We start from the raw sequence: 27,000 nt of genomic DNA on the forward strand, positions 1-27,000 counted from the left end.
ACAAATGTCAATTGTACAATGAATTTGCATGAATGTTAATGTCTACACTAAATCTGTAATAATTTAAATTTATACAGAATTTATACTTTCGGTCTATTAAAATTTGCGCGCATATATTGAATATAGTTTGTATACATAATAAATAAAAAACTGTATTCGCCAGAAATAGACGATTTTAAAATCATCATTCGTCTCCAAATTAAATGCTCTGAAGAACGCATTTTATTTTCTTAGCGATTCAAATAGAATCCGTTTTGAAGCAGTCAAAAATTATCTGGAAATAGATTGGCAGCCTTGATTTCAAATTTGGAATAATAAAGCCTCGGCGACTCATTCAAAGAGCGTGTTTCTACATCAAGATTCAAGAGCATGATGTGTAGAACAAGACCAACATTCTCACCGAAATTTTTATTTAGGGCCTGTTCGGCGTTTTTACTGTTTCTGTGAGAAAATAAAAAAAATTCAATTCTGAATTTTTATTTTCCCACAGAAACAGTAAAAATCAGTTCAAATTCTGTGCCCATGCCCATTCCCGACGGTGCGCCAAACAAGCCCTTATACTATTGGAGTCTTTCAAACGGTTCGACAGCACCCACTTCTTTTTTACAAAAATATTATTAACTAAAAAACAAAAAAGGGCCCAAGTTTAGCAATCCTCGCTAGCACATTAACCAATTATTTTTATTTTTTAGTTAATAATTTATTTATTTTTAAAGTTGGGGCCGCAGAGGCATTTGGCGGACTCAGTCTTTGGAGTTGTCAAATGCCCCTGCGACCTGAATATTTGTCTAATTTCCAAAATTCTAAGGTGATTTAGTTTATTTTTTATTTTTTTATCCTATAAATAAAAATTTCGGCCATTCTTAGTCGTTCAGATCTTTTTAGTGTATTTTCTGAACTGCTTACAGAGATAAATGTAAGATGGCATAATTGTAACATGTAAGCGGAGAATAAGATTAAAATGTTTTCTTATAGATATTTTAAAAACAAATATAGCAATTTTTTGTGCAGAAACAAAGTCTAAAAAATCATTCAAAATTTTAAACAAAAGAACTTCATCAGTGGGAAATTTAACTATTAATGCGCAGTTATTGAAGAATTCACATTTACTAAATGATATGTATAACCACTTAGAAAGGTTTGAAGAAGATCTTCTAAGAAATAGGAATCCGTATCCTCTGCATTAACTCAAACTTTGAGTTAATTCATCTTGGTAGTTTGATTAGGATCTGAGCCGATCTAGTCCAAAATAAATGTACGGGATCTCTTTAATATCTGTGCCAACACAGATCAGACGGTTCGGATTCATTCTTAATTAACTCAAAGTTTGAGTTAATGCAGAGCATAAGAATTCAAGAAATGGAGTGGTTTAACAATTTGAATGAGAGGAGCTTAAGTTCAGAAATTTCATTTAAAGGAACAAAATTTAATTCTCATCATCAAGGGGAGAAGTTGTTTGCAACAATTATGATGTTAATGATTTTAAATGAGACTCAAAGAAAATTAAGAAGAATTTATGATGGGTTGATGAACAAGTACATTATTGTGTTTTGTTTATATTGTTGACTCAACTTCCAAGTATTCATTATGTCAAATGATTATTATTATTTTATATTTTTGAATTTACAAATAATTTTGCCAGCTAATTAGAGGCTGATTTGGTGTCGAGCTACTGACTCAATTTTAAATTTAATCAGTTTGTTACCTATTTTCAAACAAAAAAGCAAGCTAAGCACCCACGCTAAGTTGTTCTTTGTTTGTTGATAAAAGTGAATTTTATTCATCAATTCCAATCACATTTCAAAAAACTAAAAACAACTTAATAAATGGAATATCTTTTGCCTTACTATATTTGTTGGAAACGAGAACTATTTATATTTTCGTGAATTTAATAATTTTTATAGATAAAAAATTTCCCAAATTGTTCACCAAATTTTTGCTATTATAAATCCAATTGTATGCTTCTGTTTTCGGTTTTCAGCTCAAATAGAATATCTTTTGCCTTACTTCCAGACTATGTTAGCTTTTAGTAATTTTTGATCTTATATTTCAAAGGGTGGTACTGTTTATGGTAAAACATTCTATGTTTTTACAACTTGTTTTAAAACGGTGCAACTTTTTGTCTTTTTCATCATGTTTCACTGTTTCTTAATAAATTGTCATTCTATTTCTAATTATTTATTCTCTATTTTCAGACCTTGAAGCAGTAGCCAGTAGCACACTGTAAGAACGTTAATGTTTAGATAAAGAAAGTTTTATTTTAGCAATTTTCTGTAATTGATAATTTCCTATTCTTTTTTCGTAATTTGTCCATTTTGTTTTTGGGTTAGCTTGAAAATTTAATCTTCTCATATTTATCACTAAGGGCAGAAAGGTCATTTTACGAGCGCAGACGCCCCGAACACGTATCCTCTGCATTAACTCCAAAGGGAATCTTTTGAGTTAACGTCAACCGTCTGATTTTAATCGGAACCAATCCGGCCGTCTAATTTTAACACAGGAATACTTTAATATTAGTGCGGATCTAGTCGCACGATTTTTAAAGCATATTGGATGGTGAAAATGCATTAACTGAAAAGATTCTCTTTTGAGTTACTGCAGAGGATACGAATTCCCGGTTTGCGTCGACCATTCTCATTTTCCCGTGTACAGATCGTAATTTCTTTCGCTTTTCCTCTCTCTCCGTCTCTCTCTTCGGACGCGACATTTTTCCCTTTATCTCTTTCCTCCTCCTCGAGTCAAACCCGATCTCGAAAAATTATCACACCAATTATTTGGAGGAGAAAGGAGAGAGGTATAGGAGGAGAGAGCAACTGCGGAGTACCAATTTGAAAATCGAGAGAGTGGGCAGAAATTAACAGATCGATAGGTTACACTGCTAGAAATCTAGAGAGAGGGAGAGCGCAAGCAAGCGAGTCAGAACGTTAGAGAGAGATCATGTCGATTTCGGATTCGGACTCGTCACATGTAGGAGATACCAAGACTTTTCGCCAGATCACCAGAGACCGTATGTTGTCACGTTTTTTTTTTTTTTTTTTTTTTTTATTTATTTATTTTTACTTTAGTTTAGCTTCATTTTACTTTTCAGAATTGGGGAACTTTTAATTTCAAGTTGGTCGCTTCTACTGTTTTCCATTGTAATTTGCGTGCTAAGAATTAGATCTGAAGTGTTAGTGTAATTTCTATCAATGCCATTAGAGGGGGGGGGGGGATCATCAAAGTGGCTTTATGGTTTTGGATTTGAGAAAATTCGTTTCTTTTTTGTCCTCCTATTACTATTTTGGTGATATAGCATTATCCAGTATATATAAATGTAGACATTCCATCAATAATTTTTTTGTTGGTACTGTAACAGTGAGATCCTTGTTTGTTTAGTAATTTTGGTTTCCCCTGCTTAAGGATTGATTATTTTTATTTTGACCTGACTCATTGCAATCATTGTAATCAGATATTTACAAAAGGTATTTCGTACTTTCTACTAGTGTAATAAAGAAGAAAAATAATAATTTTGCATGGTAAGCCTTTATCAATTTGGATAATGAGTAAACTACTTTTGACTGATTCAGGTCTGTTGTATGAAATGCTTCGATCGACTAGAACAAAGGAATCCAAATCTACATGGAAGGTATGTATGACCCATAACTTAGGTATATCTATTGGTACCAATTGTGTTTGATAGGTGTCATTTATAGTTTATCTACCGCCGTTGTTTGGTTGCTTGATACTAAAGTTAATGAATGAAGATTCGGAATGCTCACCTACCTTATTTGCAACTCTGATTTACTCCTAAATGATCACAAAGATAAAATAGCATTCTGTTTAATTGTTTGGGTCCCTTCTTATAGGTGCTTATCATGGACAAACTAACTGTCAAAATCATGTCATATGCTTGCAAGATGGCTGATATCACTGAAGAAGGGGTTTCATGTAAGTTTAAAGTAATTTATTATGAATTATTAATTTGAGGGTATTTTACTATAAAAGGTTCTTATCTAAAGAAACATCTAATGTTTGTTCAGTGGTTGAAGATTTATACAAAAGAAGACAACCCTTACCATCTATGGATGCTATATATTTCATCCAGCCAACCAAGGAGAAGTAACTACGGAAAACCCTGAACTTCTTCTTTTGATTTTGCATATATTCATTTACATTTTATATCGCTTGCAAGTTTATGATCTCACCATTGTCTTTTGATCAAATGCAGTATTGTCTTGTTTATGTCGGATATGTCAGGGAGAAGTCCCTTGTATAAGAAGTAAGTATATCATACATGATCTATTTGTGTGAATTATGTTAGGTTTATGCATCTGCATTTTTTTCACTTTTAAATGTTCTTTCAGGGCATTTGTGTTTTTTAGCTCCTCAGCACCGAGGGAATTGGTGGCTCCGATTAGGAGGGATGCTAGTGTCATGGGACGATTATCTGCACTCAGTGAGGTTATTTATATATTTATTAATTGGCTTCTGTTTATCAAATATTCAATTTATCTACTTATATTTCTTTTGTATTTGAAGTTGTATTTAATACTTCAGATTTGATCTTTTGCAGATGAATTTGGAATACTTTGCAATTGATAGTCAGGTACTGAAAAACCAGAGTTTTTTCAATCTTTTTGTGACCTAGGTCAGTAATAGTAATGGTTCCTCCATCCTAGCCTCAATTAGCTGTCAATTTGAACTCTTTAATTCGATCCAATTTTCATTAGCAACCATATTGGTGAAACTATGCCTTACCTTTGGTTGTGGCTAAACAAATGCTGGTAGCTCACCACCTATTATCAACATGGACATGACATCCGGTAAGTAGTCCCAGTACCCAAAATAGATGCCATGAGCTGCTCAGATGTGTTGGTTTACAGGGCTTTTTTTTTTTTTTTTGACAAGTAGTGGGGGGTACCCACCGATTTCATTGAAAGGAAACCATGCAACAGTAAACTGGTACCAAACAGCTGATATGTAGTCACTGTGAAGTTTTTACAAAAGTAACCAACATATGCATTACAATAACAAAAGATTGCAAAGGAAAAGCTAAAGGCTAAACATAGCCAGTATTGCAGTGGAGACAAAATGCATCATAACAGTAAAGACAGAAGTTAGCATATAAGCCCTTTCACTAATACAAATACAGGGTTTTGTTTTTATTTGTTTATTTGTATTTTATTTAGAAAAATGGTAGAGTGTACCATCTGTTTCAACTAAAACACCCTTTTGGTTTACAGGGTTTTATAACGGACCACGAGAGAGCGTTGGAAGAATTATTTGGTGAAAATGCAGAGACTTCTCAGAATTACAATGCCTGCATTAACACCATGGCCACTCGCATTTCAACAGTGTTTGCTTCTTTGCGGGTAATTTCTCTAGCTCTCTACATTTGTTTCTATATGTGTTTTTTTCAAAGAAAGGATTTGAACAGCATGCATATTGCAATTTAAATCCAACTCGAAGGCGTCAAAGATGAATTATTACAAGGCAGCTAATGCAACTGCAAATACACCGTTTCGATTTTAACACCAATATTAAAGAGGTACAAAAATGACTACAAAGACCTATCAGAGGCAAGTGACTCAGAGCAATTTTTACACCATCATGATCAAGAAATAGAAAATGACAAACTGCTGTTGTCGAGAAAATAAATTTAAGGAGATAAAATGTAAGCATGAATAATATAATATCCAAGTAATGCAAAAGAGAGTGACAATACAAAAAGTAAAAGGTCCTAAACATAACCAGAAAAGTAAAGAAAAGAGCTCTCATAAAGACCCTAAATTAAATTTACATCACCATTTCAGTACCATTGTATTGCAAAGCCCCTTTAACCAGTCTAGAAATATAAGAAAAAGAAATCACTACCAAGAAAAGGCTAGGACATTTTCATATCATTGTGATCTAGAAAGATGAATGAAGAAAATGCCTTTGTGCTGTTGCCTTTCAGGAATTCCCTTATGTGAGGTACCGTGCAGCGAAGACAATTGATGCATCCACTTTGACGACACTCCGAGACCTGGTTCCTACCAAGCTGGCAGCAGGCATTTGGAACTGTGTTTCCAAGTACAAATCCAGCATAGTTGACTTTCCCCAAACTGAAACTTGTGAGCTTCTAATTGTTGACCGCTCAATTGACCAGGTATGTTTGGAATCATTGCAATCTTTATTAGATTATAATAACAACCCAATTAATTTCCTGCAAATTCAACATAGACGGCATTTGTCACACTTGCATCGAACACCCAAAATATTTTGGAGAATGGAGAGATTGGCACCTGGGCATTTTTATGTTGCGTTTGTTCATATAACTATTTTCTCAAAATATCAATTAACATATTTTTGAGTATTAACTTGACTGAGTTCAAGCAAAATGAATTAGAATTATGAGTATCAATGTTACTTGCAACGTATTATCACTTGATCTGGTTAGCTAGTTTTAATACGAGTGAAGGATAACTTACTGATATTCTCTTAGTTGATGTGCCAGTAAATAATATTGGATGCGAAGTGCAACCACAAGAATTGTTGTTATATTTTAAGTCTGTTGAATATTGGGTGTAGTATCTGAAGCATCAGTTTTTGTTGACTTCTGCATCTGGCAAATTTTCATGGTATAACAAATAAATTACTTGATTCGGCCTGTTTTTCCAGTACTGGTCCCAGTCTGATATTGCAATGTGCTCATGGTTAACCAGTCAATTGATCAGTACATGTGGAAAGACTATTGTTGTTAACTTGCAATGGGCGATAAATATCTGAGTTTGCACCCCAGTATTAATGGATTGCCGACACTGATATCTGTACCGCTATGCATGCAAGAGCCTGATTTTCATATTAGTGACGCAGTAAATGTTAGTGTTACTCGAGTGTTTATGTGGTTTCCTGTATCATTATTTATTTTCATTTTGTTTTGTCGAATATGTAGATTGCTCCGATAATTCATGAATGGACTTATGATGCAATGTGCCACGATTTGCTGCTTATGGATGGTAACAAATATGTTCATGAGGTAGGCCTCTCACTTTTTTTTTTCATTTTCAAATGTACATACTTCTAGTATTTCTCATTTTTCTTTGGTCTCAATTTTGTTTGAAATAAAGGTCCCGAGTAAAAATGGTTCATCAACTGAGAAAAAAGAGGTTCTTTTAGAGGAGCACGATCCTGTATGGCTTGAGCTTCGGCATGCACATATAGGAGAGGTTCTCTTTTAATTAATTGTTTCATTTACTGTAAAATTTTATGTACTGTTTTGTTCACTTCTTTAAAAATCTTGCAGGCTAGCGAGAAATTGCATGATAAAATGACTAGTTTCATGTCAAAGAATAAAGCAGCACAAATACATGGCAGGTAAGCTATCTAGAAAATGAAATGCATTATCCTTAGTAACACAACATGTGCAATGCTATATAAGGAAGGTGGTATAATATTTATAAGGCTTCGCATTGTTTGATGTTACTTACTAGCGAGGTACCTAGAGCTGCTGGTATGATATTGAGACATACCTTTTATTTGTTCTTGGTATTCTTTGTACCTTCTGTCTGGTTTGTATGTTTTAAAACTTTAACGTGTTGATGTAGAGGTGGTGGTGAGCTGTCAACAAGGGATTTGCAAAAGATAGTACAAGCTCTCCCACAGTATAGTGACCAAATTGACAAGCTCTCCTTGCACGTAGAGGTTATTCTTGCTAAATTATGGATATTCAATATGATTTTTTTTTTTTTTTTTCTTTTCTTGATGAAGTTCATATGATTGTAAGTGATACTTGTACAGATTGCAGGGAAAATCAACAACATAATTAGAGAGCAAGGGCTTCGAGATATTGGAGATGTAGAACAAAATATTGTTTTTGGGAAAGCAGGGACGACTGAGTTAATTAATTTCTTCAGGACTAAACATGTAATGCATTTTTTAATCTCTCTTTTGTCAGTTCTGTGCCTTTAGTATTATTTTAAAATATTGAGGGCTGAATGCTAGTTTTTTTCATATATTTCATAGAAATTCTTTCTTTTGTTTACGCCAGGTTTGTTTTGAGTTACGCTTATATGTTAAATTAAGATAGAGCATAATTATCGTACTTTTTCCTAAATTCATAGTATTCTTGTTGCATGTATTGTAAAGACCTCAGTGTCATATATGTAAAGGGGCCTATATTATTTCTATAATTCAACAAACTTCCTTTCTTCTTGTAACTTTTTTGTTCTTCTGGATCATTATAGAATACTAGCCGGGAGGATAAACTGCGTCTTCTCATGATTTATGCTTCAGTATATCCTGAAAAGTTTGAAAGTGACAAAGGGAATAAGCTGATGCAGGTATTTAATTAGTTTAATCCATGGGCATAATTTTGGTGTTTTATTACGGACGAATTTGGTTGGATTGGGATTTTTTTATTTTAAAAGCATCCTGCCAGTAGACTGCAGATCTTGATCCACCCATGGGCCTATATATAGCATTCCGTTGGGTTGGTCAGCATTATCAAATTATCAAGTTTGGTTTGGTTCAAATATCCATCTTATTTTGTTCATTTTCTTTCTATTATACATGTGTTCATTGACTAATGGAAATTTTGCATTTCGGAAAAGATTAACTGAAGTCTAACCAGATCTGGTTGGTGGTTTAGAAAGAATGACCTGAACCTTATTAACTCAAGGGGGTTGGCCTTAATTGGGTGTGTTCAGTAGGGTCAAGAATTTCCTGTTCTAGTGTGATATGGTCTCAGCCATTGTCTTTACACACATTATTACATCGTCGTTTTCTTAAGCTATATTAACAGAATTCTGGTTTGTTGTGAACAGTTAGCTGGGATATCAGCTGATGACATGATTGCAGTAAATAACATGCGTTGCTTGATGGCAGCACAGGACACCAAAAAGTCATCAAGCGGTTTCAAACTTACTTTTGATATGCACAAGGTATTATTATTAGACTTTTAAGTCTACGAAATTTTCTTACTTGGTGTTGCAACTTCTATTTACTTATATTCTTTTTATTATTGTTTATGCATCAGAAAAAGGCTACTGTAAGAGAAGAGAAGGAGGGCGAAGAACAGAAGAAATGGACACAATTTCGGTTTTATCCCCTGATAGAGGTGCAACTTTACATAAGTCTTATGGAATTCACAACTATTTTTTGTTTCAATGTTTTGTAAAAATTATAAGAAAACCTTTAAAAGGATTCTTTAACTTTTTAATGTCTGTAGGACTTGTTGGAGAAGTTGAGCAAAGGGAACTTACCAAGAGAGGAGTACCCTTGCATGAATGACCCAAGCCCTAGTTTTCATTCAACTCCAGTTAGTACACCTCAAAGAACTACCAATAATGCCCCCCATGTTCCTGCACAGTCTGTTAGATCTAGGCGCACTGGCACATGGGCCCGGCCCCGCAATTCTGATGATGGCTACTCTAGGTATACCTTGCCCCTTTGTATAAATAAACAACAACACATAATTGGAATTAAAGTAATACTCCCGCATATATTTCTAATGTTTCTAAAATACAGATATAGCATGCGTTATGCACATGAAATTTTATACATATTCCCTGTGTGACCACAACTTCGTTATCTCTATCTCTCTGCTTCCCACAATGCCCTTGCCCCTTGCTTCAAATAAAAAACACTATTTGCTAGATCTGACTGAAATTTTACATACCTTAATCCATTGTAATGGTGTAATACTAAAAACCTGGTTTTACACAAGGAAGAGAAAGACTCGTCAGACTGCAACAATAAATTTGAAATTATATAGATCAGTCACACACATACCCAAACAGAGACTAGAAGTACTATGGGAAAATGAAGAGACAAGGATGATTCCAAGAAATTAACTGAAAAGGATGATTTCTCAGTGCTTTTTTTTACTAACTACTAATGCATGCTTTTTCCATTTTAGTGTTTGTTTTTCAAAGAAACCATGAAACAAATGAGGAACTCATCTTCGTTTAAAAGTTAAATTGTCCGCAAGCACTACAATTGAAGCTTTTGTTTCCTTTTTTCTCTTTCAGTGACTCAGTCCTGAGACATGCATCAAGTGACTTCAGAAAGATGGGTCAGAGAATATTTGTCTTTGTTATTGGTGGGGCCACTCGGTCAGAGGTACTAGCTCTGATTTTTCCACTATTTTTTGTGATTGAAACTCTGAAATGGCTTTAGTGTTTGAAATTGTTTGAAAAATGCCAAATGCAGCTTCGTGTGGTCCATAAGCTGTCCTCAAAGCTACAAAGAGAAATTATACTTGGCTCGTCTAGTCTCGATGATCCTCAAACATTTATCACAGTAAGGCTTAAATTTTTTGTCCTCTTTTCCCTAGAAGTATCTGCAAACTCAATTGCCATAAATGTAGTACATCTCAACTGCTTGTTTTTTTTTTACCAATTATTTTCACATAATTTAAAATTGAGTTCAGTTCACTTATAAATCTTTAACTTCACATATGTCTATTGCTACAAAACTGAATAAAATTATCTTTTTTGAACAGAAAATCAAAATGTTGTCACAAGATATTTCACTGGATGACCTACAAATATAGAGAATTGTTGGATTCATACTGCTTGTCTCATGTTTTGCTTGTTGTTCCTCCTTTTGGAACTTTTTCCTGGATTTCTTTTGTGCTTCCCTAAAAAATGGCATATAATGATTGTGTTCGTTACGGGCGGCTTCCACTTACTGGTTTCATTCTTGGCTGTGTATATATACTTGTGATTTATGAAATATTGTTATAGGCTTCAACTGTTGTACCTGTGTATCATAAATAGCAACAGACATTGGTAGATTCTTTCTTGTTTATTATTATATTTACTTTATAATTTATTGTTTATAGTTTGTTCTTGTGTGGTCACGACGGATGTAATTAGGTGAGTGCGAGATTTTTTTTTTTTTTTTTCACATTCTTTGTTTTATTGTTTCGTTGAATCGATGGGTAAGATATTTAGATGTAAATTGGATAGCCTACTATTGGGTACTGAGTCTGCTGATAGGCGAGGATCCGAGGACTAAGAAACATGTTATTGCTTTGGAGCTTGAACGGGAGCCTGCTATTCTCCAATTAAGTAAAAAAATGCAAACGTGAAATTGTTTTTAGGCGCCTTAAATTCCTTGAGCGGATTACAAAGGAGGTCGTAATTTGTCCCGAATTTAATACACTTGTAATATTCTATGCCATAATATCATCAGCCTTCAAATTGTCTAGTTAAAAATTGTTACAGTGGTTTATTCTTTGCCATGACTGTTAGTGGTTTGAAATTTACCTCGAAGTCAGTCACTGCTCCTCTCTATTTTTAGTCAAATAATATTGACGATTAATACGTGGAAATATAAGAACAACAAAGATTCAGGCTGGGATGTTCAAGTATGAAACTTCAAATATAAAAAAGTGTCATCTACTTGTCTTTGTAAACCATCACTTTACGTAAAGTGTTATTCGTTATCAGGTATAAACTTCCAAGTGTATAAAGAGCTAATATTTTTCAACCATTATAGTATTAACGGAACTTAACGTGTCAGCTAAAATAATTGATAGTTGTGAAGCGTCACTGTGTCAGCTTGGTTAGAGAGCCAAAAAAGTTGCCCTCTGATTAGTTCTGTCACGATGCAACACGGAACACATGTCAATCACATGTTCTGTTGATTTACATGTCGTAACTAATTTGTAGGAAAAATAACACGGCATAGGGTGCACAAAATTTTTTATTTGATTCTTTTTTTCTAATAAACCAACTTAAATTATAAAGGAATAGTTAAAACTTAAAAGTGAACTATCACGGTATGAATAACGTGTAGTGATAATTCACGTGATGTAATTATTTTCTGTCATTTTAATCACGACATGATATATGACTGAAGTCGTAAGATACAATGTGATACAAATTTACTACACTAAAGGTGTGTTTGTTTGTTATGAAATTGTGCGGGATGAAATTTTACTGGTTTAGAAATTCACTAATTATTTATGGGAACATATACTCATGAATATGCACAGAAATGGTTATGAAAATGTACTGTAATAAATGTTTGGTTGTATTGTGAAGTTAATTATGAAAATTCATAACTTATTTGGAAAACATCAGGGGCGGAACCAGGACTTGAACTTGGGGGGGGGGGGGGGGGGCCGAGCTGCCGGGGGGGGGGGGGGGCCGAGCTGCCGAAAGACAAAAGAACAACTGCATGGGGGGTGCCAATCGGTATGAATCTGTAAAAAACCACATAAAAATAACCACCCCAGTAAGCACTTCCGCCTCAGTTGGGGGGTGCCTGGCCCCCCCTTGCACCCCCCTGGTTCCGCCCCTGGAAAACATGTATATCTATTAAAAAAGTTTCTCATCTATTTAATTAGATCAATAATGTGCAGTAAATTTTATCATATATTATTATATTCAAATTTTAATGGGCTGTAAAAAAAATGTGTTGTAATTTGTAAAAATAAAAATAAAAAAACAAGTGTTTTCCGGATTCCAGAACTCGGTTCGTCCCACAGGAAAATTGAAGTATAGTTGAGGTAATTATATATAACCCCTTATAGATTAGGTCATTAGGATGTGATGGATGAGAGAGGAGAGAGCCGATTTTTTTATTAATAGAAAATGAATAAATAAAATATCGAAATAGGGTATAATTTGGTAAAATTTCAAAATATAGAAAGAATGGGATAAATTATCACGTCCAGCTAATTCCGTTTCTAACCACACAAACTCGCTAATTAAAAAAATATATGGACATCGTTCATTATTTTCTAGGGTTTTTTGCGTGGTTAGGGACGGTATTAGTTGGACGTGCTGAACGGAATAACCCATCCCGTTCTTCCTATATTTCAAATTTTTTCCAAATTATACTCATTTTTTTATATTTTATTTATTTATATCCTATTAATAAAAAATTGGGAGGAGAGAGTGGTTCGGAAGAAAAGCGTAGAGATTGTAGAGAGAGCGATTGAAAAAAAAAAAATGGGTCTGAGTTGGTGCTATATTTTCAAATAATTTATATTACTGTAGAAATTTGTTTGAGAAAAATAAATGAAATTAGTGAGAACAAATTAGCTATCCAAACGAATTTTGGAAATATTATCTCAGTATATCAAACCTACTAAATCTCATGGGAACATGGTTTGTTCCTGTGAAATGTCAGCTTGAGTTCATCAAAAATTCTTTATGTAAATATCAATAATTTGAACCAATTTAAGGTTGGTGCTTAAAAAGTAATTATCGACTTCGATATAATTATATAAATGCTAATGAATGGGTTGGATAATTTATTAATTTATAGCAAGTGGGACCACAAAGGACAAGGAATCAAGGATTGAAGTTTGGATAGATTGGCCTTACTAACACAACTACTCAACTAATACTTGAGGAGAAAGGTGTAGGTCCGATGCCTATCGAACCTAATTTGGTTCCGATGGGCAGATATTAAAGCAGACGCGAAAGTTCTGACGCGAATCCTAAAGGTAATCTGACAGTGAGTGAAGTCGTTGGAACCAAAGACCTACTCTGTTTCCATACTTGAGATGCAGATACAGTCGTGCACACGGACCCAGGCTAACGTTACCAGTAAATATAAAGCGGACAAGTATCCTCTCAGATACCGTAGAAATTACTCTCACTTTACGGTTTGAGATTTATTCTCAGTGGTTATGAGATTCGGACTAGCTCAAGGGCAGTATTATTGGATTTTGAGCGTGCCAAGTTAAAAAAAATGGTCCGGATCAACTAATTGTAAAATATTATCTTTCAGGTTATAATGTAGGTATGATATTAATTAATTATTCAAAGCATCTTAGGTTGTTATTTTTTTCAGATGGAAACTGGGCCGTAGGCCTTAGAGAAAAAAAATGAGCAGCTCAATATTGGGTAGGTTTAATCTTTGATTAATAAATCCATCTCTATCTACTAACATATTTTGATCATGTTTCATTATAGAATAAAGTTAACGATGATTAAATTGCTTAATCCACTTTATTTTTTATATTTTATATCGTGTTTGATAGTTCAAGTTATGAATTAAATTAATCTATATGAAAGAGTAAGATGTTGAAAAATAAATTTATGTCTATGATAGTGGATCCTGCAGATGGAGTAAGTATAAAGTTAATTTATTTAGAGAAATAAAGTAACTTATTTCAAATTAACTCACATCTTACTTCACCTTACTTCTATTTTATTTTTCGTTTGACTCTTTAAACGTGAAGTGATGGATTTACTTCAGTTCTTACTCCACAAGACCACAACCAAACATTACCTTTACTCTTTATTTTATTTCACAGCTCACTTTTTCTCTTTCTTTGCCTTCGTTGAATTTTCTGTTTGAGTCGGTTCCTCTCCAATATCTCATATCGCTAGGGTTTAAAATTTCTCCCTGGCACCTAGCGATTGGAATTTCTTAGCTGTGCCTGTGTGTGTCTCATTTTATTTTTTCAACTGGTGGTTCATAGCATAGTAAGCTTCTTTCCCTGAACTAATTCTCTGATTTCTCCTCGCAATTGATTAGAGTTTGGAAACCTTGTTAATAAAAAAACACAAGTGTTGAGTCACAGTGAGTTGAACCATAAAAGCTTGTTCCATGATTGTGCTAATGTCAAATTGGTTGATACCTTTCTTTTACTTTCTGCTACCTTTATTTGAATCTGAACTGGATAGTTAGTTTGGATAATTATGCTTTCTTGTTAGTATTTGATTTGGTACTTATCTTAGTATGGGGGGGGGGGGGGGGGGGGGGGGGGGGGGGGGAGGTTTTAAATGGTACCGATAAATTATAAAGCTGGAAGCATTTTATTATTAAATTTACATCTTTTGGAACCGGTCTCATTCCGTACCAGTGTGGCAGTGCCTATACTAGGTCTGGTTCAGTTCAAGGTTTAGGGGTAAAATTAGAAAATGACCTGAGTTGTTACAAGATTATAAGTACAAATAAATTAACCTTTACAATGCAAACAATAAGGGCATTTGGTCTAGTGGTATGATTCTCGCTTTGGGTGCGAGAGGTCCCGAGTTCGATTCTCGGAATGCCCCCATTTTTTTAAATCTTTTTCGATGATAAGATGCCTGGCTGCTAACAGCTAACTATCACCTACAATGCCATAAATATCCCGGATACGGTCTTGAGTTTTGAGCTTTGACACGTCTCCGTCAGGATCCATACTATTTAATGAGGGTAGCAGGCCGTTGGTTTATTGCCAATCCTCTGCATTTTTTTTTTCTCAAATGTAATTATGATTAAAGACCTCGAATTATTTTATAAGTATCGGATTTAAATGATTCTTTGTAGTTTGTAGGAGTTTTTTTAAACTAATTATACTAAATATGATTGTGATATTTTCCTTTATTTTCTTTAAATAGAAACTGTTACTTTTCCCTACCTTCTCCTGCGTTATTTTCTCAATCGAGGTAGCTTTTAATATAGGAAATATTGCAGCCCAAACAAGAAATCGTTGCCAGACATTGAGAATTATTAAACATAATTATTATAAGAGGAGAGTTCAAATGTCTTTATTTTTTATGCTTCTACCGCATCTCTATTTTTTAAACGTTAATACTCAGAGTTTAAATTATAAACATCAAAATAAAACTATTAGATGTGATCTATGTGATTTTCTTTATGTGCTCATAAAATTATTACATATTAGTTTTGTTTATATGTGAATCAATAAGTTGAAAAATCAACGTCTAAATATTATTCACATTAGTACGTTTTTACAACTTTTTGACGACAACCAAAACAAAGTTGAAATGTCATAATTTTTTACATGTTCATAGATAAAATGATGTAGATCATATCCGACAGTTTTATTTTGACTTTTAAGTTTTAAATTTTGAGTTATTAATTTTTTTTTAAAATAGAAGCGTGATGGAGATACAAAAAATGAAGGTATTTGAACACTCCTCTTATTATAATGGATTATACTTAATTTTTATTTTATTTTGTACTTGATTATTTCGTACTTAAACTAAATTTAGATAATAAGAGTTGCTCTCTATAATTAAATAAAGAGTAAATCACAAGAAAGATCTTTATAATATCACTTATTATCATTTCAGTTCTTTAAATTCTAAAAGTATCAATTTGGTCCTTAAAATTTTTAACTATAAAGAATTACTCCTACCATTAATTACTGGTAAATATTTAGATGAGATCTACATTAGCATCAATGTCAAAATGATTCTTAAGCTCGGATTCTTTTAATCAAAATATTGATTGCATGAATAGCAATATCAAATTAATTTGGATGGTTTGTGAGACGACATTAATATTAGTTACAACGCTTATAAATTGACACCATAATAGATGAAAATATTACTTTGTTTAATGAATGTTAACGTACGGTAGAACACATTTGGCATTATTTAAGAACTTTAAATATCAAAATAATATTGTTAAAAATTATAAGTACTAAAATAATATAAATATGTGATATTTAAAGGACTCATTGTATAATTTACTCTTAAATAAACATTATGTATGTATTGTAATTAGAAGTTAAAAATATAATTTATTTTTCTGATCGACTGCAAACTACTCTCTTTTTTTTCTTCTTCTTCTTCTCATTCATTTAGTTTGAATATCAATCGTGAAGACATCTAAGACATGGAAGGTTCTCCCGATACCTTCTCATTTATTTTCCAGTTTAATTTATGAGGAGGGTTCAAATGCCTCCATTTTTTGTGCCTCCATCATGCCTCTATTTTTAAAAACTTTAATAACTCAAAATTTAAATCTTAAAATTCAAAATAAAACCGTTGGATATGAACTATATCATTTTATCTATGCACATGTAAAAAATTATGGCATTTCAACTTTGTTTTGATTGTCATCTTAAACTTGTAAAAATGTATACAAATGTGGATAATTTCTAGACGTTGATTTTTCAACTTATTGATTCATATAAAAGTAAAATCAAAATGCCTTAATTTTTTATGGGCACATATAGAAAATAACATAGATTACATCTAACGGTTTTATTTTGATATTTAAGTTTTAAACTTTGAGTTATTTAAGTTTTTAAAAATGGAGGCATGATGGAGGCACAAAAAATGGAGGCATTTGAACCCTCCTCTTAATTTATTATTGTGGGACTAATACTAAAAACTGTAATCCGGACTAATTGGTCAAAGATTGTCCATGGTACTTAATTTAGGTGGAATGAGTAAATTAAATATAAGTGTTGAATTTCTGTAACAATGGGTCGCATGAATTAAATAATAGTGTCACATATAGAGTCGTCACTGAATTAATTTGTGAAACCAATATATCGCATTTAGTTAAATTATAAACTAACTTAAATTAATAATATAAGTGTTGAACTAATTAAATTATTTTTCTGTTGTATAATACAGGTGGTGAATTAATAATATAATTAAAATAATTAAAATAATATATATAATAACTGTATCATATTTATAATTTTTAAAAATTACCGTATCACCGTATCCGCGCCTGTACCCGTATCAATGTAACATACGTTTTAACCTATGTTACTCGGATACTTCGATTTAGGCTCCGTACCCGTATTGGATACCGATACGCATCCGATACAGCCACAATACATATCTGATACCAGCTGGCGTATCGGCTAACATGGTGTATCTTTATTCAGTCGATACTGTCGCCGATACTCTATTGAAACGTTTAGATACATCTGGATACGTGCCGATACATGCGGATATGGTTGAACCCAACCCATCAGCGCCGTGAACCGCGCCCGCCCGCACCCGTAAACCGCGATGCACCACCGGGAATCAAACTTGGGAGCGCTGATTATGCCATATATCACTTTACCACTGCACTAGATAAATCTTATTGTTATATGGTAGTAACTATTGTATTTAACTTATACAAAATACTCTAACTATAATTTTTATATTTAATTCATATAATACAATACAAATATTAAATTAATATATAATAAACGTATCGTATCTGAAAATTTTGAAAATTACCATATCACGATTAATAATATAATTAAAATAATATATAATAAACGTATCGTATCTGAAAATTTTGAAAATTATCATATCACCGTATCCGTATCTAATCCGATACAATACTCGTATTCGTGTTGCAGTATTCGTATCCGTGCAACATAGCTTTTAACCAATTGCAAACACAAGTAGTTTTCACTTTTTACAAAAGAGTAAGGTCGTCAACAAAAGTACAAAAATTGCACAGAGAGTGAGACGTGTCCTCTTCAGCGGCGCGTGGTATGGAAGCAAGATGGTCCGAACCATTGCGGTGGCCCCTGACTTTCATATGGTGTGGCAGGTTACTGAATCCGGTTCAGAACTTGTTTTGTCAGTTTGCTATTACGGATTTTTAATTTTAAATCAAGTCTCCCCATGTAATTCAACCACAGCTGCAATCTGACTCAGTAAAAACCGTTTGAATTAAAAAGTAAAAGATGCATAGAGAGTATCACAATACAAATTTTACAAACTTTTGAAGAAAGGTAAGTTATGAATTTTTTAAAATGCATATTAGTTCATGCTTACATGGTGACCCGCCATTCTGGCCACAACAAAAATTCACCCATGCCAGGAAGAAACAAGATTCCAGATATCATAAAACAGATATTTCTAAACATCTTGCTTAGAAATCAAATCAACATCAGTGCATCACCCCAACATCCTAAACATATCTATTTATGAAACTACCGTTATTTATTTTAATAATATAAGAAACATGAACTACCATTTGCAAGGTGTCTCCAACAAAACAACCCCAGTGAAATCTCCAAAGTAACGCTTTGATCCTTTTTACTCCTCCAACTCGAAGGCCGACACAGGGAAGGTTCTCCCAATACCAGTTGGGGTATTAAAGGTGATCTTCTTCCCCTCGGGATCTCCTATGATCATTGACGTGAGGGTAATCCAGATCAGAAGCTCCTTTGCCTTGACACCTGTCATGCGCTTCATCTTCTTGTCTTCCACAAAGGCGGTGACTTCCTTTGCGTACCAGACATTTTTGCTGATTTTTTTGAAATTGTGAGTCGTCTCCTTCTTTTGCTTGAGCCACACGAAGCCGGTAGACCGGTTGTAGCCGACCTCCTCCAGGTCGTTGAGTGGAAGGAGGCCACGTGGCAGGTGGAGCTCTTCAAGGAGCTCGATCGACTTCTTCATGCACAGATCGTGGCCGGTGAAGACCTCAGCGCCTTCTCTGTGGTTCTCAATCGTTTGATGTGCCATGGCTAGTGGAACTCTTGACTGTTGTGGTTTTTTGGGGGTTTCTTTTGAGGTGGGTTTTAGATTTGAGAATTGAGAGAAAGATTGGACGAGTAATTAATAGAATGTTGGATCTTCCGACAGACACGTTGACGTCGCTTTATGTTTGGTGGTAACCGGTAACAATCACCTGCAATGTCATAAATATGGATCCGTATCCTCCCAGGTACCTCACTCAACACAATTGCAATGGACGGCTCAGATTTAATTTCAGCCGGTGGGTGATCGGAATGATAATAGGAGGCAGTATTATTTTTACTTTGAAATTCGTGCCATGTTAAAAATTATAATTTTGGACAGTCCGATTCAATTCTACTCAGTCAGGTAACCTGAGGGGATACGAATTCCATAAATATCCGGGAAACGGTCTTTAGTTTTGGAGTTTTGACACGTCTCCATCGGGACAGGATTGAATGCAATCACGTCATAAATACCCGAATGCGTCTCCTCTGCGTTAACTCAAAAAGGAATCTTTTGAGTTAATAAATCTCAACCGTCTGATTTTAAACGGAGCCAATCCGACCCTGCTTATAAATATAGGGGGCCTTCAATATTAGTGCGAATTTATTCTGCACGAATCTTAAAACAGATCGGATGGTCAAAATTCATTAACTCAAAAGATTCCCTTTTGAGTTAATGCAGAGGATACGAATTCATAATACCCTGTTCGGCAAGCAAGATTTTGATGGGAACCGAATTGATAGGGACCACTAATTGGGAATTGATAGGGAATATAAATTGTCAAGGGAAATAAATCTTGAGAGGTACTTTAATAGTGTTTTGCTAACTTCATATCGTTAAGTCGAAAGTATTGAAAAAAAGATTGTTGATTTCACCGTTTCTATCCTCTTTTTATTATAACAAATTTGAGTTGTGTTGCAAAACCCAATTAAATTGAACTCCGTAAATTTGTTTTTTTTTTCTTTTACGAACATTGAGTTTTAAAACATCTAAAACATGCAAGTCATCGGATATTTTAAATGATTAATTATTAAAAAATTAATCATATGATTGAAAAATATTTAATTCTGTAATAATAAATATTCACAATTGTGTTCGGGTATTATACCTAATTCAATTTACAAAATTAATATTTTTTATGTGATCTTCTATGGACTTTTTTGATATTGTAATCTATTTGATAGTATTATTTTAATTACAAAATTAAATTATTTCTTCAATATCGTATTTTTATTTTCAAATAAAATCCGAAAGATCATTCAAATATTAACAAATAACATTTTGCTTTTTTTGCTTTTATACACCCCTCCTCACTCCTAACTTCTGATGAACAATTCAGCTATAAACAATAATTGCATAGCTCCTGGTACCACCAAATAATTAATCAGAAATAATTAGAAATAATTAATCAATTAGTTAAAAAAATTCATGATGATTTAATTACCGCCAACAACTAATCGATCTAAACGTTTTTTACAACACTGGTTTGCAGAAGTCGGTTTTACTTTTTAAGTTTTCACCCAATTGCAAACGAATTTTTTTTTTTTTTTTTTTTTTTGAGAAAAGCAAACGAACTTTTTACTTTTTACAAAAGAGTACAGCTTTTGTGTTTGCAGCAGTAGGTTTTACTTTTTAAGTTTTCACCCAACTGCAAGAATTTTTTTCATAAACCATAATTAACAAATCAATTCTTGGGGAACCAGCATGATTCATTTTTTTTTTTCAAAAACCACAAAGACCGAGTAGGCAATTCGGTCTCTCAATATGCGTTTCCTCCAGACCGAATTAGCAATTCGGTCTCACTATTTTTTTTAACTTTTGGTGCGAGGCGGCCACAGAAAATCCCACAACACATGGGACCGAATGGAGCAGAGGGTCTGCTCAATTTACTTCTTAAGACCGAAATGAGCAGAGGGTCTGCTCAATTCAATTCCATAACGGGAATATTTCTGCGCAGAGGCTCCAGAGGCTCCCTTCTTCCTTCCCCATTCTCCTTCCTCATTTCTTCTAAAACCGAAGTTCATCAAATTTTTTTTTTTAACTCTCAAAATTAGTTCGATTTTTATTCTAATTATATAGGTTTGTATATTTTTGAAAGGAGAACAAGAAAAGCTTCAGATCTACAAATTTCGTTAGGTATGTAGTTTATTCTTTTATTTTTTGATAAATAATCCGAAATTATGAATAAATTGTTATAATAAATGGTGTATGTAATTTATTTGCATGTAGTATAAATAAATAGTTTATGTGTAATTTTTTCTTTGTGTAGTATAAATGGTTTTTGTGTAATTTTTTCTTTGTGTAGTGTAAATGGGTTATGTGTATTTTTTTAGTAGTATAAATAATTTATATTGTAATTGTAGTATAAAAAATATTCTATGTAGTAATTTATTTGCATGTAGTATTTAAAAAAATTGTTTATGTGTATTTTTTTTAGTAGTATAAATAGTTTATATAGTAATTATAGTATAAATAAATGGTTTATCTAGTAATTAATTTGCATGTAGTAATTTATTTTGTATGTAGTATAAATAAATGGATTATGTAGTAATTTATTTGCATGTAGTATAAATAAATGGGTTATTAGCAGTATAAATGGTTTATGTATATGCATGTAGTAATTATTAAATGATTTATTTATTTGCATGGTTTATTTATGTGCATGTAGTTTTTTTTAGTGTACATGCATGTAGTAATTATTGAATGATTTATTTATTTGCATGATTTATGTAGATGCATGGTTTATGTGCATGTAGTTTTTTTTAGTGTACATGCATGTAATAATTGTTGAATGATTTATATAGTAATTTATTTGCATGCAGTATAAAAAATCGGCTTTTTTATATAGTAATTGTTGAATGCAACGTAATTTAGATTTTTGTAGTGTAATTGTAGAATAATGTAAAGTAATAGAATGAATGTTAATATTAATATTTTTTTGTATGTATTTATTTATATTGTAGTGAAAAATGCAACATGAAGGGCAAGGTGAAGAAACTTTATTGCAGTTGAAAGATGCACAACATAAAGTATAAAAATACGAGTACTGTTGAGGGGGTTCTAAATAAAAATGGAGAAGTGCATCTTATTGCACTATCAGTACCAATTTGACAGGAATGCTCGATGAAGAGCAGCATAATTATAGGTGGATCAAACAATTTCAATCACAATCAATCGTCGATATTATTTTTAATTTTACAACCTAAATTATGACCGTAATTGAAAAAAAAAACTTACTACAATCTTTAAATGAAAGCTACCAACACAATGAAGAGGCTGATCTGTAAAAACACAATCTTTCGTTGAAACTTGATTTTCAGCTAAAAATAGAAGAAGAGTTTGAGAAGAAGAAGTTTCTGAGTTTCTATTAGACGTCGGGAGAGAAGAATATTTATATTTAAAAAAAAAAAAAAAAAAAAAAAACCAGACCGAATGGCCATTTCGGTCTGGAGTAAAAAAAATCTCACAGACCGAATAGCCATTTCGGTCTGTAGGAAAAAGTTATTACACGAACAGCCACACGCGAAAAGTTAAAAAAACTGAAAAAAAGGGGCAGACCGAATTACCAATTCGGTCTTTATGGTTTTTGAAAAAAAAAATGCAATCATGCTGGTTCAGTAAAATTGAATTAATTAATTATGGTTTATGAAAAAAATTCCAACTGCAAACACGAAGTTTTTACTTTTTACAAAAGAGTAGGGTCGTCAACAAAAATCCATATCCTCGGAGGTAACAAAATATTTCTTGTGTTGACGGCCGTCCGATCAGATTGCGAGCCAATCCTTCTCGATATGCAACGCACGGTGTCAATTTAAAAATCGTGCAGGTTTTGATTGGACAGTTCAGATTCAAATGGAATATATTTTTTTTTTTTTCACATCTTGACAGCAGCTGTCAAGGGTAAACGGAAATATTCTGTTAACTTAGGTGATTTGAATTCCGTTAACAAAAGTACAAAAATAGTAATGAGAATGTGAGCCGCATGGTCTTTAGTGCGCAATGTAGACGCATGCTGGCCCGAATCATTGCGGCGGCCACTGACTGTGATATGGTGTGGCATGTTACTGAGATCCGGTTCAGAATTTGGTTTTGTCTGTTTGTCATTACGGATTTTTAATTTTTAATTCAAGTCTGCTGATGTAATTGCACCGCAGTTGTATTTACGTGGATCCGTATTTCTGAGTCAACTCAGAATCTGAAATAATACATCTCAACCGTCTCCGATCAAGATCAGAACCAATTCAATCTAAGATAGAATATATGGATCTCTTTAATATTTATGTCAATAAGAACGATTTCCAATTACGCACCGTCCATCCTAATCTGACTCAGTATAAACCGTTTATATTTTTAATAAAAGCGAGAGATGCATAGAGAGGATCATAATACAAATTTTACAAACTTTTGAAGCTAAGTAATTGTAAAACATTTAAATGTATATGTAGTACATGGTGACCCGCACATTCTGACCACAATAAAATTCACCCCTGAAGAAACAAGACTCGATAAAAACAGACACGCATCCTTTAAACATCTTGCATAGAAATATGGTGCATGAAACATCACACAACTTTCTAAGCATATTTATGAAACTATCGTTATTTATTTTAATAATATAAGAATACCATTTTGTAAGGTATCTCCAACAAAACAATCCAGTGAAATCTCCGAATTAACGCTTCGATCCTCCTTACTCCAACTCGAAGGCCGACACAGGGAAGGTTCTCCCGATACCAGTTGGAGTATTAAAGGTGATCTTCTTCCCCTCGGGATCTTCTATGACCATCGACGTGAGGGAAATCCAGATCAGGAGCTCCTTTGCCTTGACACCTGTCAGGCGTTTCATCTTCTTGTCTTCCACAAAAGCGGTGACTTCCTTTCCGTACCAGACTTTTCTATCGATTTTTTTGAAATTGTGAGTCGTCTCCTTCTTTTGCTTGAGCCACACGAAGCCGGTAGACCGGTTGTAGCCGACCTCCTCCAGGTCGTTGAGTGGAAGGAGGCCACGTGGCAGGTGGAGCTCTTCAAGGAGCTCGATCGACTTCTTCATGCACATTTCGTGGCCGGTGTAAGACTCAGCGCCTTCTCTGTGGTTCTCAATCGTTTGTTGTGCCATTGCTAGTTTGATAGTGTAACTCTTTTCAGGTGGGTTTTAGATTTGAGAGAGGATTCGAGTTCGACGGGATAATGGAAAGAAAGGGATTGGCTGGAATTTATAGTGGCCGAGCGGTAAATAATTAATTACTGGGTGAAGAGAGCCAGTAATTTCGCACTTCCAGCATTTCAGGCTGTCGCTGTTATAGCCAGTATACAACAACTTGAATGACAAAACAAAAAAAAAAACTATACAACAACTTTCATCTCTAATTCCCCCAATAAAATAATACAAGGATTGCATTAGAAGAGAAGGGATTGTTTAGGAATAATAATGTGGGATATTTTTAATTTTTTTTTTTTTCTGATCAGTTTATTTTCGGATTTTTAATTATAATTATTACTATTTGTATGTTGCCCAATCAGCTATAATAACACTCGTAAAATTATTTACCGTTTAAGTTATTAATTTTCAGTATGAAATGACTGGCATATTCTTGATAAATTTATTTTTGCTTAAATATTTTTATAAATTATAATGGTACGCAGTTTTCAGTATTAATTTTAAAATAATAATAATTTATTATTTCGAATGTTTGTAATTTTTCACGTACAGAAAATAGTTTTATCAATTGTCATAACTTCTGAATACATATCTTTCCTATAAAAATAAAATAAAACATGCAAACTCAAAGATAAAAAAGCTGGAGTAGCAAACGATTCATATGTATTGTGAACATTTAATCAAGTGCAACATTAAAAAAAAAAACTATTAACTTTCTGTAAATTAAACATAAATAGATTATATCATTTAAAATATTATACTATATTCATACAATAATATTTTGATCATTTTATACTTAATATAGAGAAAAAAGAGCTATTAACTTTCTGTAAATTAAATAATAATAGATCATACTATTTTAAAATATTATATAATCATACAAAAATAGTTTAATCATTTTATGCTTAAATTCTAGCATTAAATAACAAATTAAAAAGAAAGGAAAGGTAGCGCAGTTGGTTAAAAAAAAAATCCTAATACTGTTGGTTATTCAAAGGTTGAGAGCTCGATTTCCCCTCACGACTTTGGAAAATAAATCTGCTGCACCCTGTTTTTCCAAATATAACTATTCATCTATTTTGAGATTCGTGCATAAAAACCAACTACTTTTGAGATTTGTGCATTCTAAAAAATTAATTGTTGGATTTGGAAAAGTAGGGTTGCTACAATTCTTTGGAATCGCAGCAGATTTATTTCCCACGACTTCGTAGCCTTTGGGAAGGTTTTAATAAATAACAAATTAAATGTTAAGGAGATCATTGTGACTTATTGCATAGTTTCAAATATAAAATGTTTGAAATTAAAGCTAGAGGATCAATTTGTCACAAGTTAAAAGTTTGAGGACCTCTCATATTATTATCCAACATTCCATGATTTGTTGATGTGTGCAAATGGTAAAAACAGGGATTGTCTGTCTTTTTTATATTTAAATGGGCAGTTGACTAAAAAAGGCAGGTGACCTACATTTTATTTCGGTCGGATCAATTTCTGTCAAGTACTTGAGTATGATATTAATAAAGAATAAAATATTTTCAAAATTTCCGAAATTATCCGGGGGATTAAAATCCGAAGGAGGATTTGCTCTTCTTTATTTAACTGTTTTGTTTCATTCATATTTGTGCATATGTTCATCTAAAATATAGAAAAATGGACTTTGGTTTTTGTCTTTATTTTTTGGAACTTCTTTTAGTACTGCACTAGCTACGCTATAACTTTTTCAGACATCAAAAGCTATAATGTTATTAACCATTTTTTTCTATAATGATTATAAATAGCTAGCTATAGTTACGCTATAGTTTTTTCGGACCTTAAAAGCTATACCGCTATAATCGCTATTTAGAACATGTTACATATCTAACGAATGTAGTTGAGATTATTGTCAGAAACTAAAGATTCTGTCTTTAAAATTATTTTTTCATTTTTAATCTTCTCAATCAATTCACACTATTTGGCGCGCATACTAGGATTTGCTGCAAAAACTAAACAATCATTTCCAATATCAATATATAAATAAGGGTTAAATTTTTTTTTCTCAAAAACAAAAAAAAAGTTATTTGGAACACATCCAGTGGAATGTTAGGCTACCAAGTAATTGATTAAAAAAAAAAAAGTTAAGGGCTCTTCTGTAAAATTAGTAAAATCAGCGCACAGGTCTTCGGTACGATGCTTTGTATAATTGTAATTTATTGTTACAGAATAGTGTTCTTAATAAAGTTGATGCGAAACAGCGTTTATAGGCTTTGAGTCCTTTGACTTCTTTATTTTTAAGAATATACTTTATTGAATTAAATAACAAACGAGGCCTCAAAACGAATCAAATCGCAAATTAAGTCAATTACGCTATGTAGCACCAGTGAAGATTATTAAATAAACGAAAGCTCCACGTCACCATGCCTCCACATCCTCCACATGGGTTAGAAAACAGAAGTTGTCTTTTTAATAAACAGAAAACTTTATGTAGCACAAGCTCACATAAATCATAAGAAATTAATTACGAGCATCAAAGAATTTCGATTTCTTTTTATAAACCGTAATATGAAAATATAATAACAAATGAAGATTATTCCGCCATTTTTTACAGAAACTAGCAGTAATAAATCTAAATTCGGTACACCGCAAGAGATACTGAAATCTAGGTTCGGAAAACCCCTTCACCTTCCTCGGCATTAGACCCGGCCACAGAAAATCCCAAAA

The 27,000-nt window shown here is 33.0% G+C and overlaps 3 protein-coding genes and 1 non-coding gene across 4 annotated transcripts; 2 read left to right on the forward strand and 2 right to left on the reverse strand.

The window, feature by feature from the left end:
- The first annotated feature begins 2,647 nt into the window (after positions 1–2,647).
- Positions 2,648–10,713, forward strand: LOC144571782 (SNARE-interacting protein KEULE-like). The gene is made up of 21 exons (XM_078321159.1): positions 2,648–3,007; positions 3,567–3,625; positions 3,846–3,927; positions 4,020–4,098; positions 4,208–4,258; positions 4,344–4,440; positions 4,553–4,585; positions 5,223–5,351; positions 5,936–6,127; positions 6,914–6,997; positions 7,089–7,187; positions 7,265–7,335; positions 7,566–7,662; positions 7,759–7,884; positions 8,205–8,300; positions 8,784–8,900; positions 8,996–9,076; positions 9,188–9,393; positions 9,990–10,080; positions 10,171–10,260; positions 10,463–10,713. The coding sequence occupies exons 1-21, from the start codon at positions 2,938–2,940 to the stop codon at positions 10,511–10,513; spliced, it is 2,001 nt and encodes a 666-aa protein (XP_078177285.1). The 5' UTR covers positions 2,648–2,937; the 3' UTR covers positions 10,514–10,713.
- A 4,199-nt stretch (positions 10,714–14,912) lies between these two features.
- TRNAP-UGG (transfer RNA proline (anticodon UGG)) lies at positions 14,913–14,984 on the forward strand. The gene has a single exon. It is a non-coding gene; the product is annotated as a tRNA-Pro (tRNA).
- Positions 14,985–18,423: 3,439 nt separating this feature from the next.
- On the reverse strand, positions 18,424–24,352 carry LOC144571680 (uncharacterized). The gene is made up of 2 exons (XM_078321028.1): positions 23,681–24,352; positions 18,424–18,542 (listed from the first exon to the last, which is right to left on the reverse strand). Exon 1 carries the CDS (start codon positions 24,262–24,264, stop codon positions 23,839–23,841), a length of 426 nt encoding a protein of 141 aa, XP_078177154.1. The 5' UTR covers positions 24,265–24,352; the 3' UTR covers positions 18,424–18,542; positions 23,681–23,838.
- Positions 18,608–19,232, reverse strand: LOC144571679 (uncharacterized). Its single transcript, XM_078321027.1, has one exon. The coding sequence runs from the start codon at positions 19,149–19,151 to the stop codon at positions 18,723–18,725; it is 429 nt and encodes a 142-aa protein (XP_078177153.1). The 5' UTR covers positions 19,152–19,232; the 3' UTR covers positions 18,608–18,722.
- Positions 24,353–27,000: the final 2,648 nt, after the last annotated feature.

This window comes from Carex rostrata, chromosome 19, assembly GCF_964058835.1.
Source record: "Carex rostrata chromosome 19, lpCarRost1.2, whole genome shotgun sequence".
Classification (NCBI taxonomy): domain Eukaryota; kingdom Viridiplantae; phylum Streptophyta; class Magnoliopsida; order Poales; family Cyperaceae; genus Carex; species Carex rostrata.

Coding starts and splice junctions, on each gene's coding strand:
- LOC144571782 (XM_078321159.1), top strand. CDS start 2,938: ATGTCGATTTCGGATTCGGACTCGTCACATGTAGGAGATACCAAGACT. Junction 4,099..4,207: donor ATCCAGCCAACCAAGGAGAA/GTAACTACGGAA, acceptor GATCAAATGCAG/TATTGTCTTGTTTATGTCGG. Junction 4,259..4,343: donor AGAAGTCCCTTGTATAAGAA/GTAAGTATATCA, acceptor ATGTTCTTTCAG/GGCATTTGTGTTTTTTAGCT.
- LOC144571679 (XM_078321027.1), bottom strand. CDS start 19,151: ATGGCACATCAAACGATTGAGAACCACAGAGAAGGCGCTGAGGTCTTC.
- LOC144571680 (XM_078321028.1), bottom strand. CDS start 24,264: ATGGCACAACAAACGATTGAGAACCACAGAGAAGGCGCTGAGTCTTAC.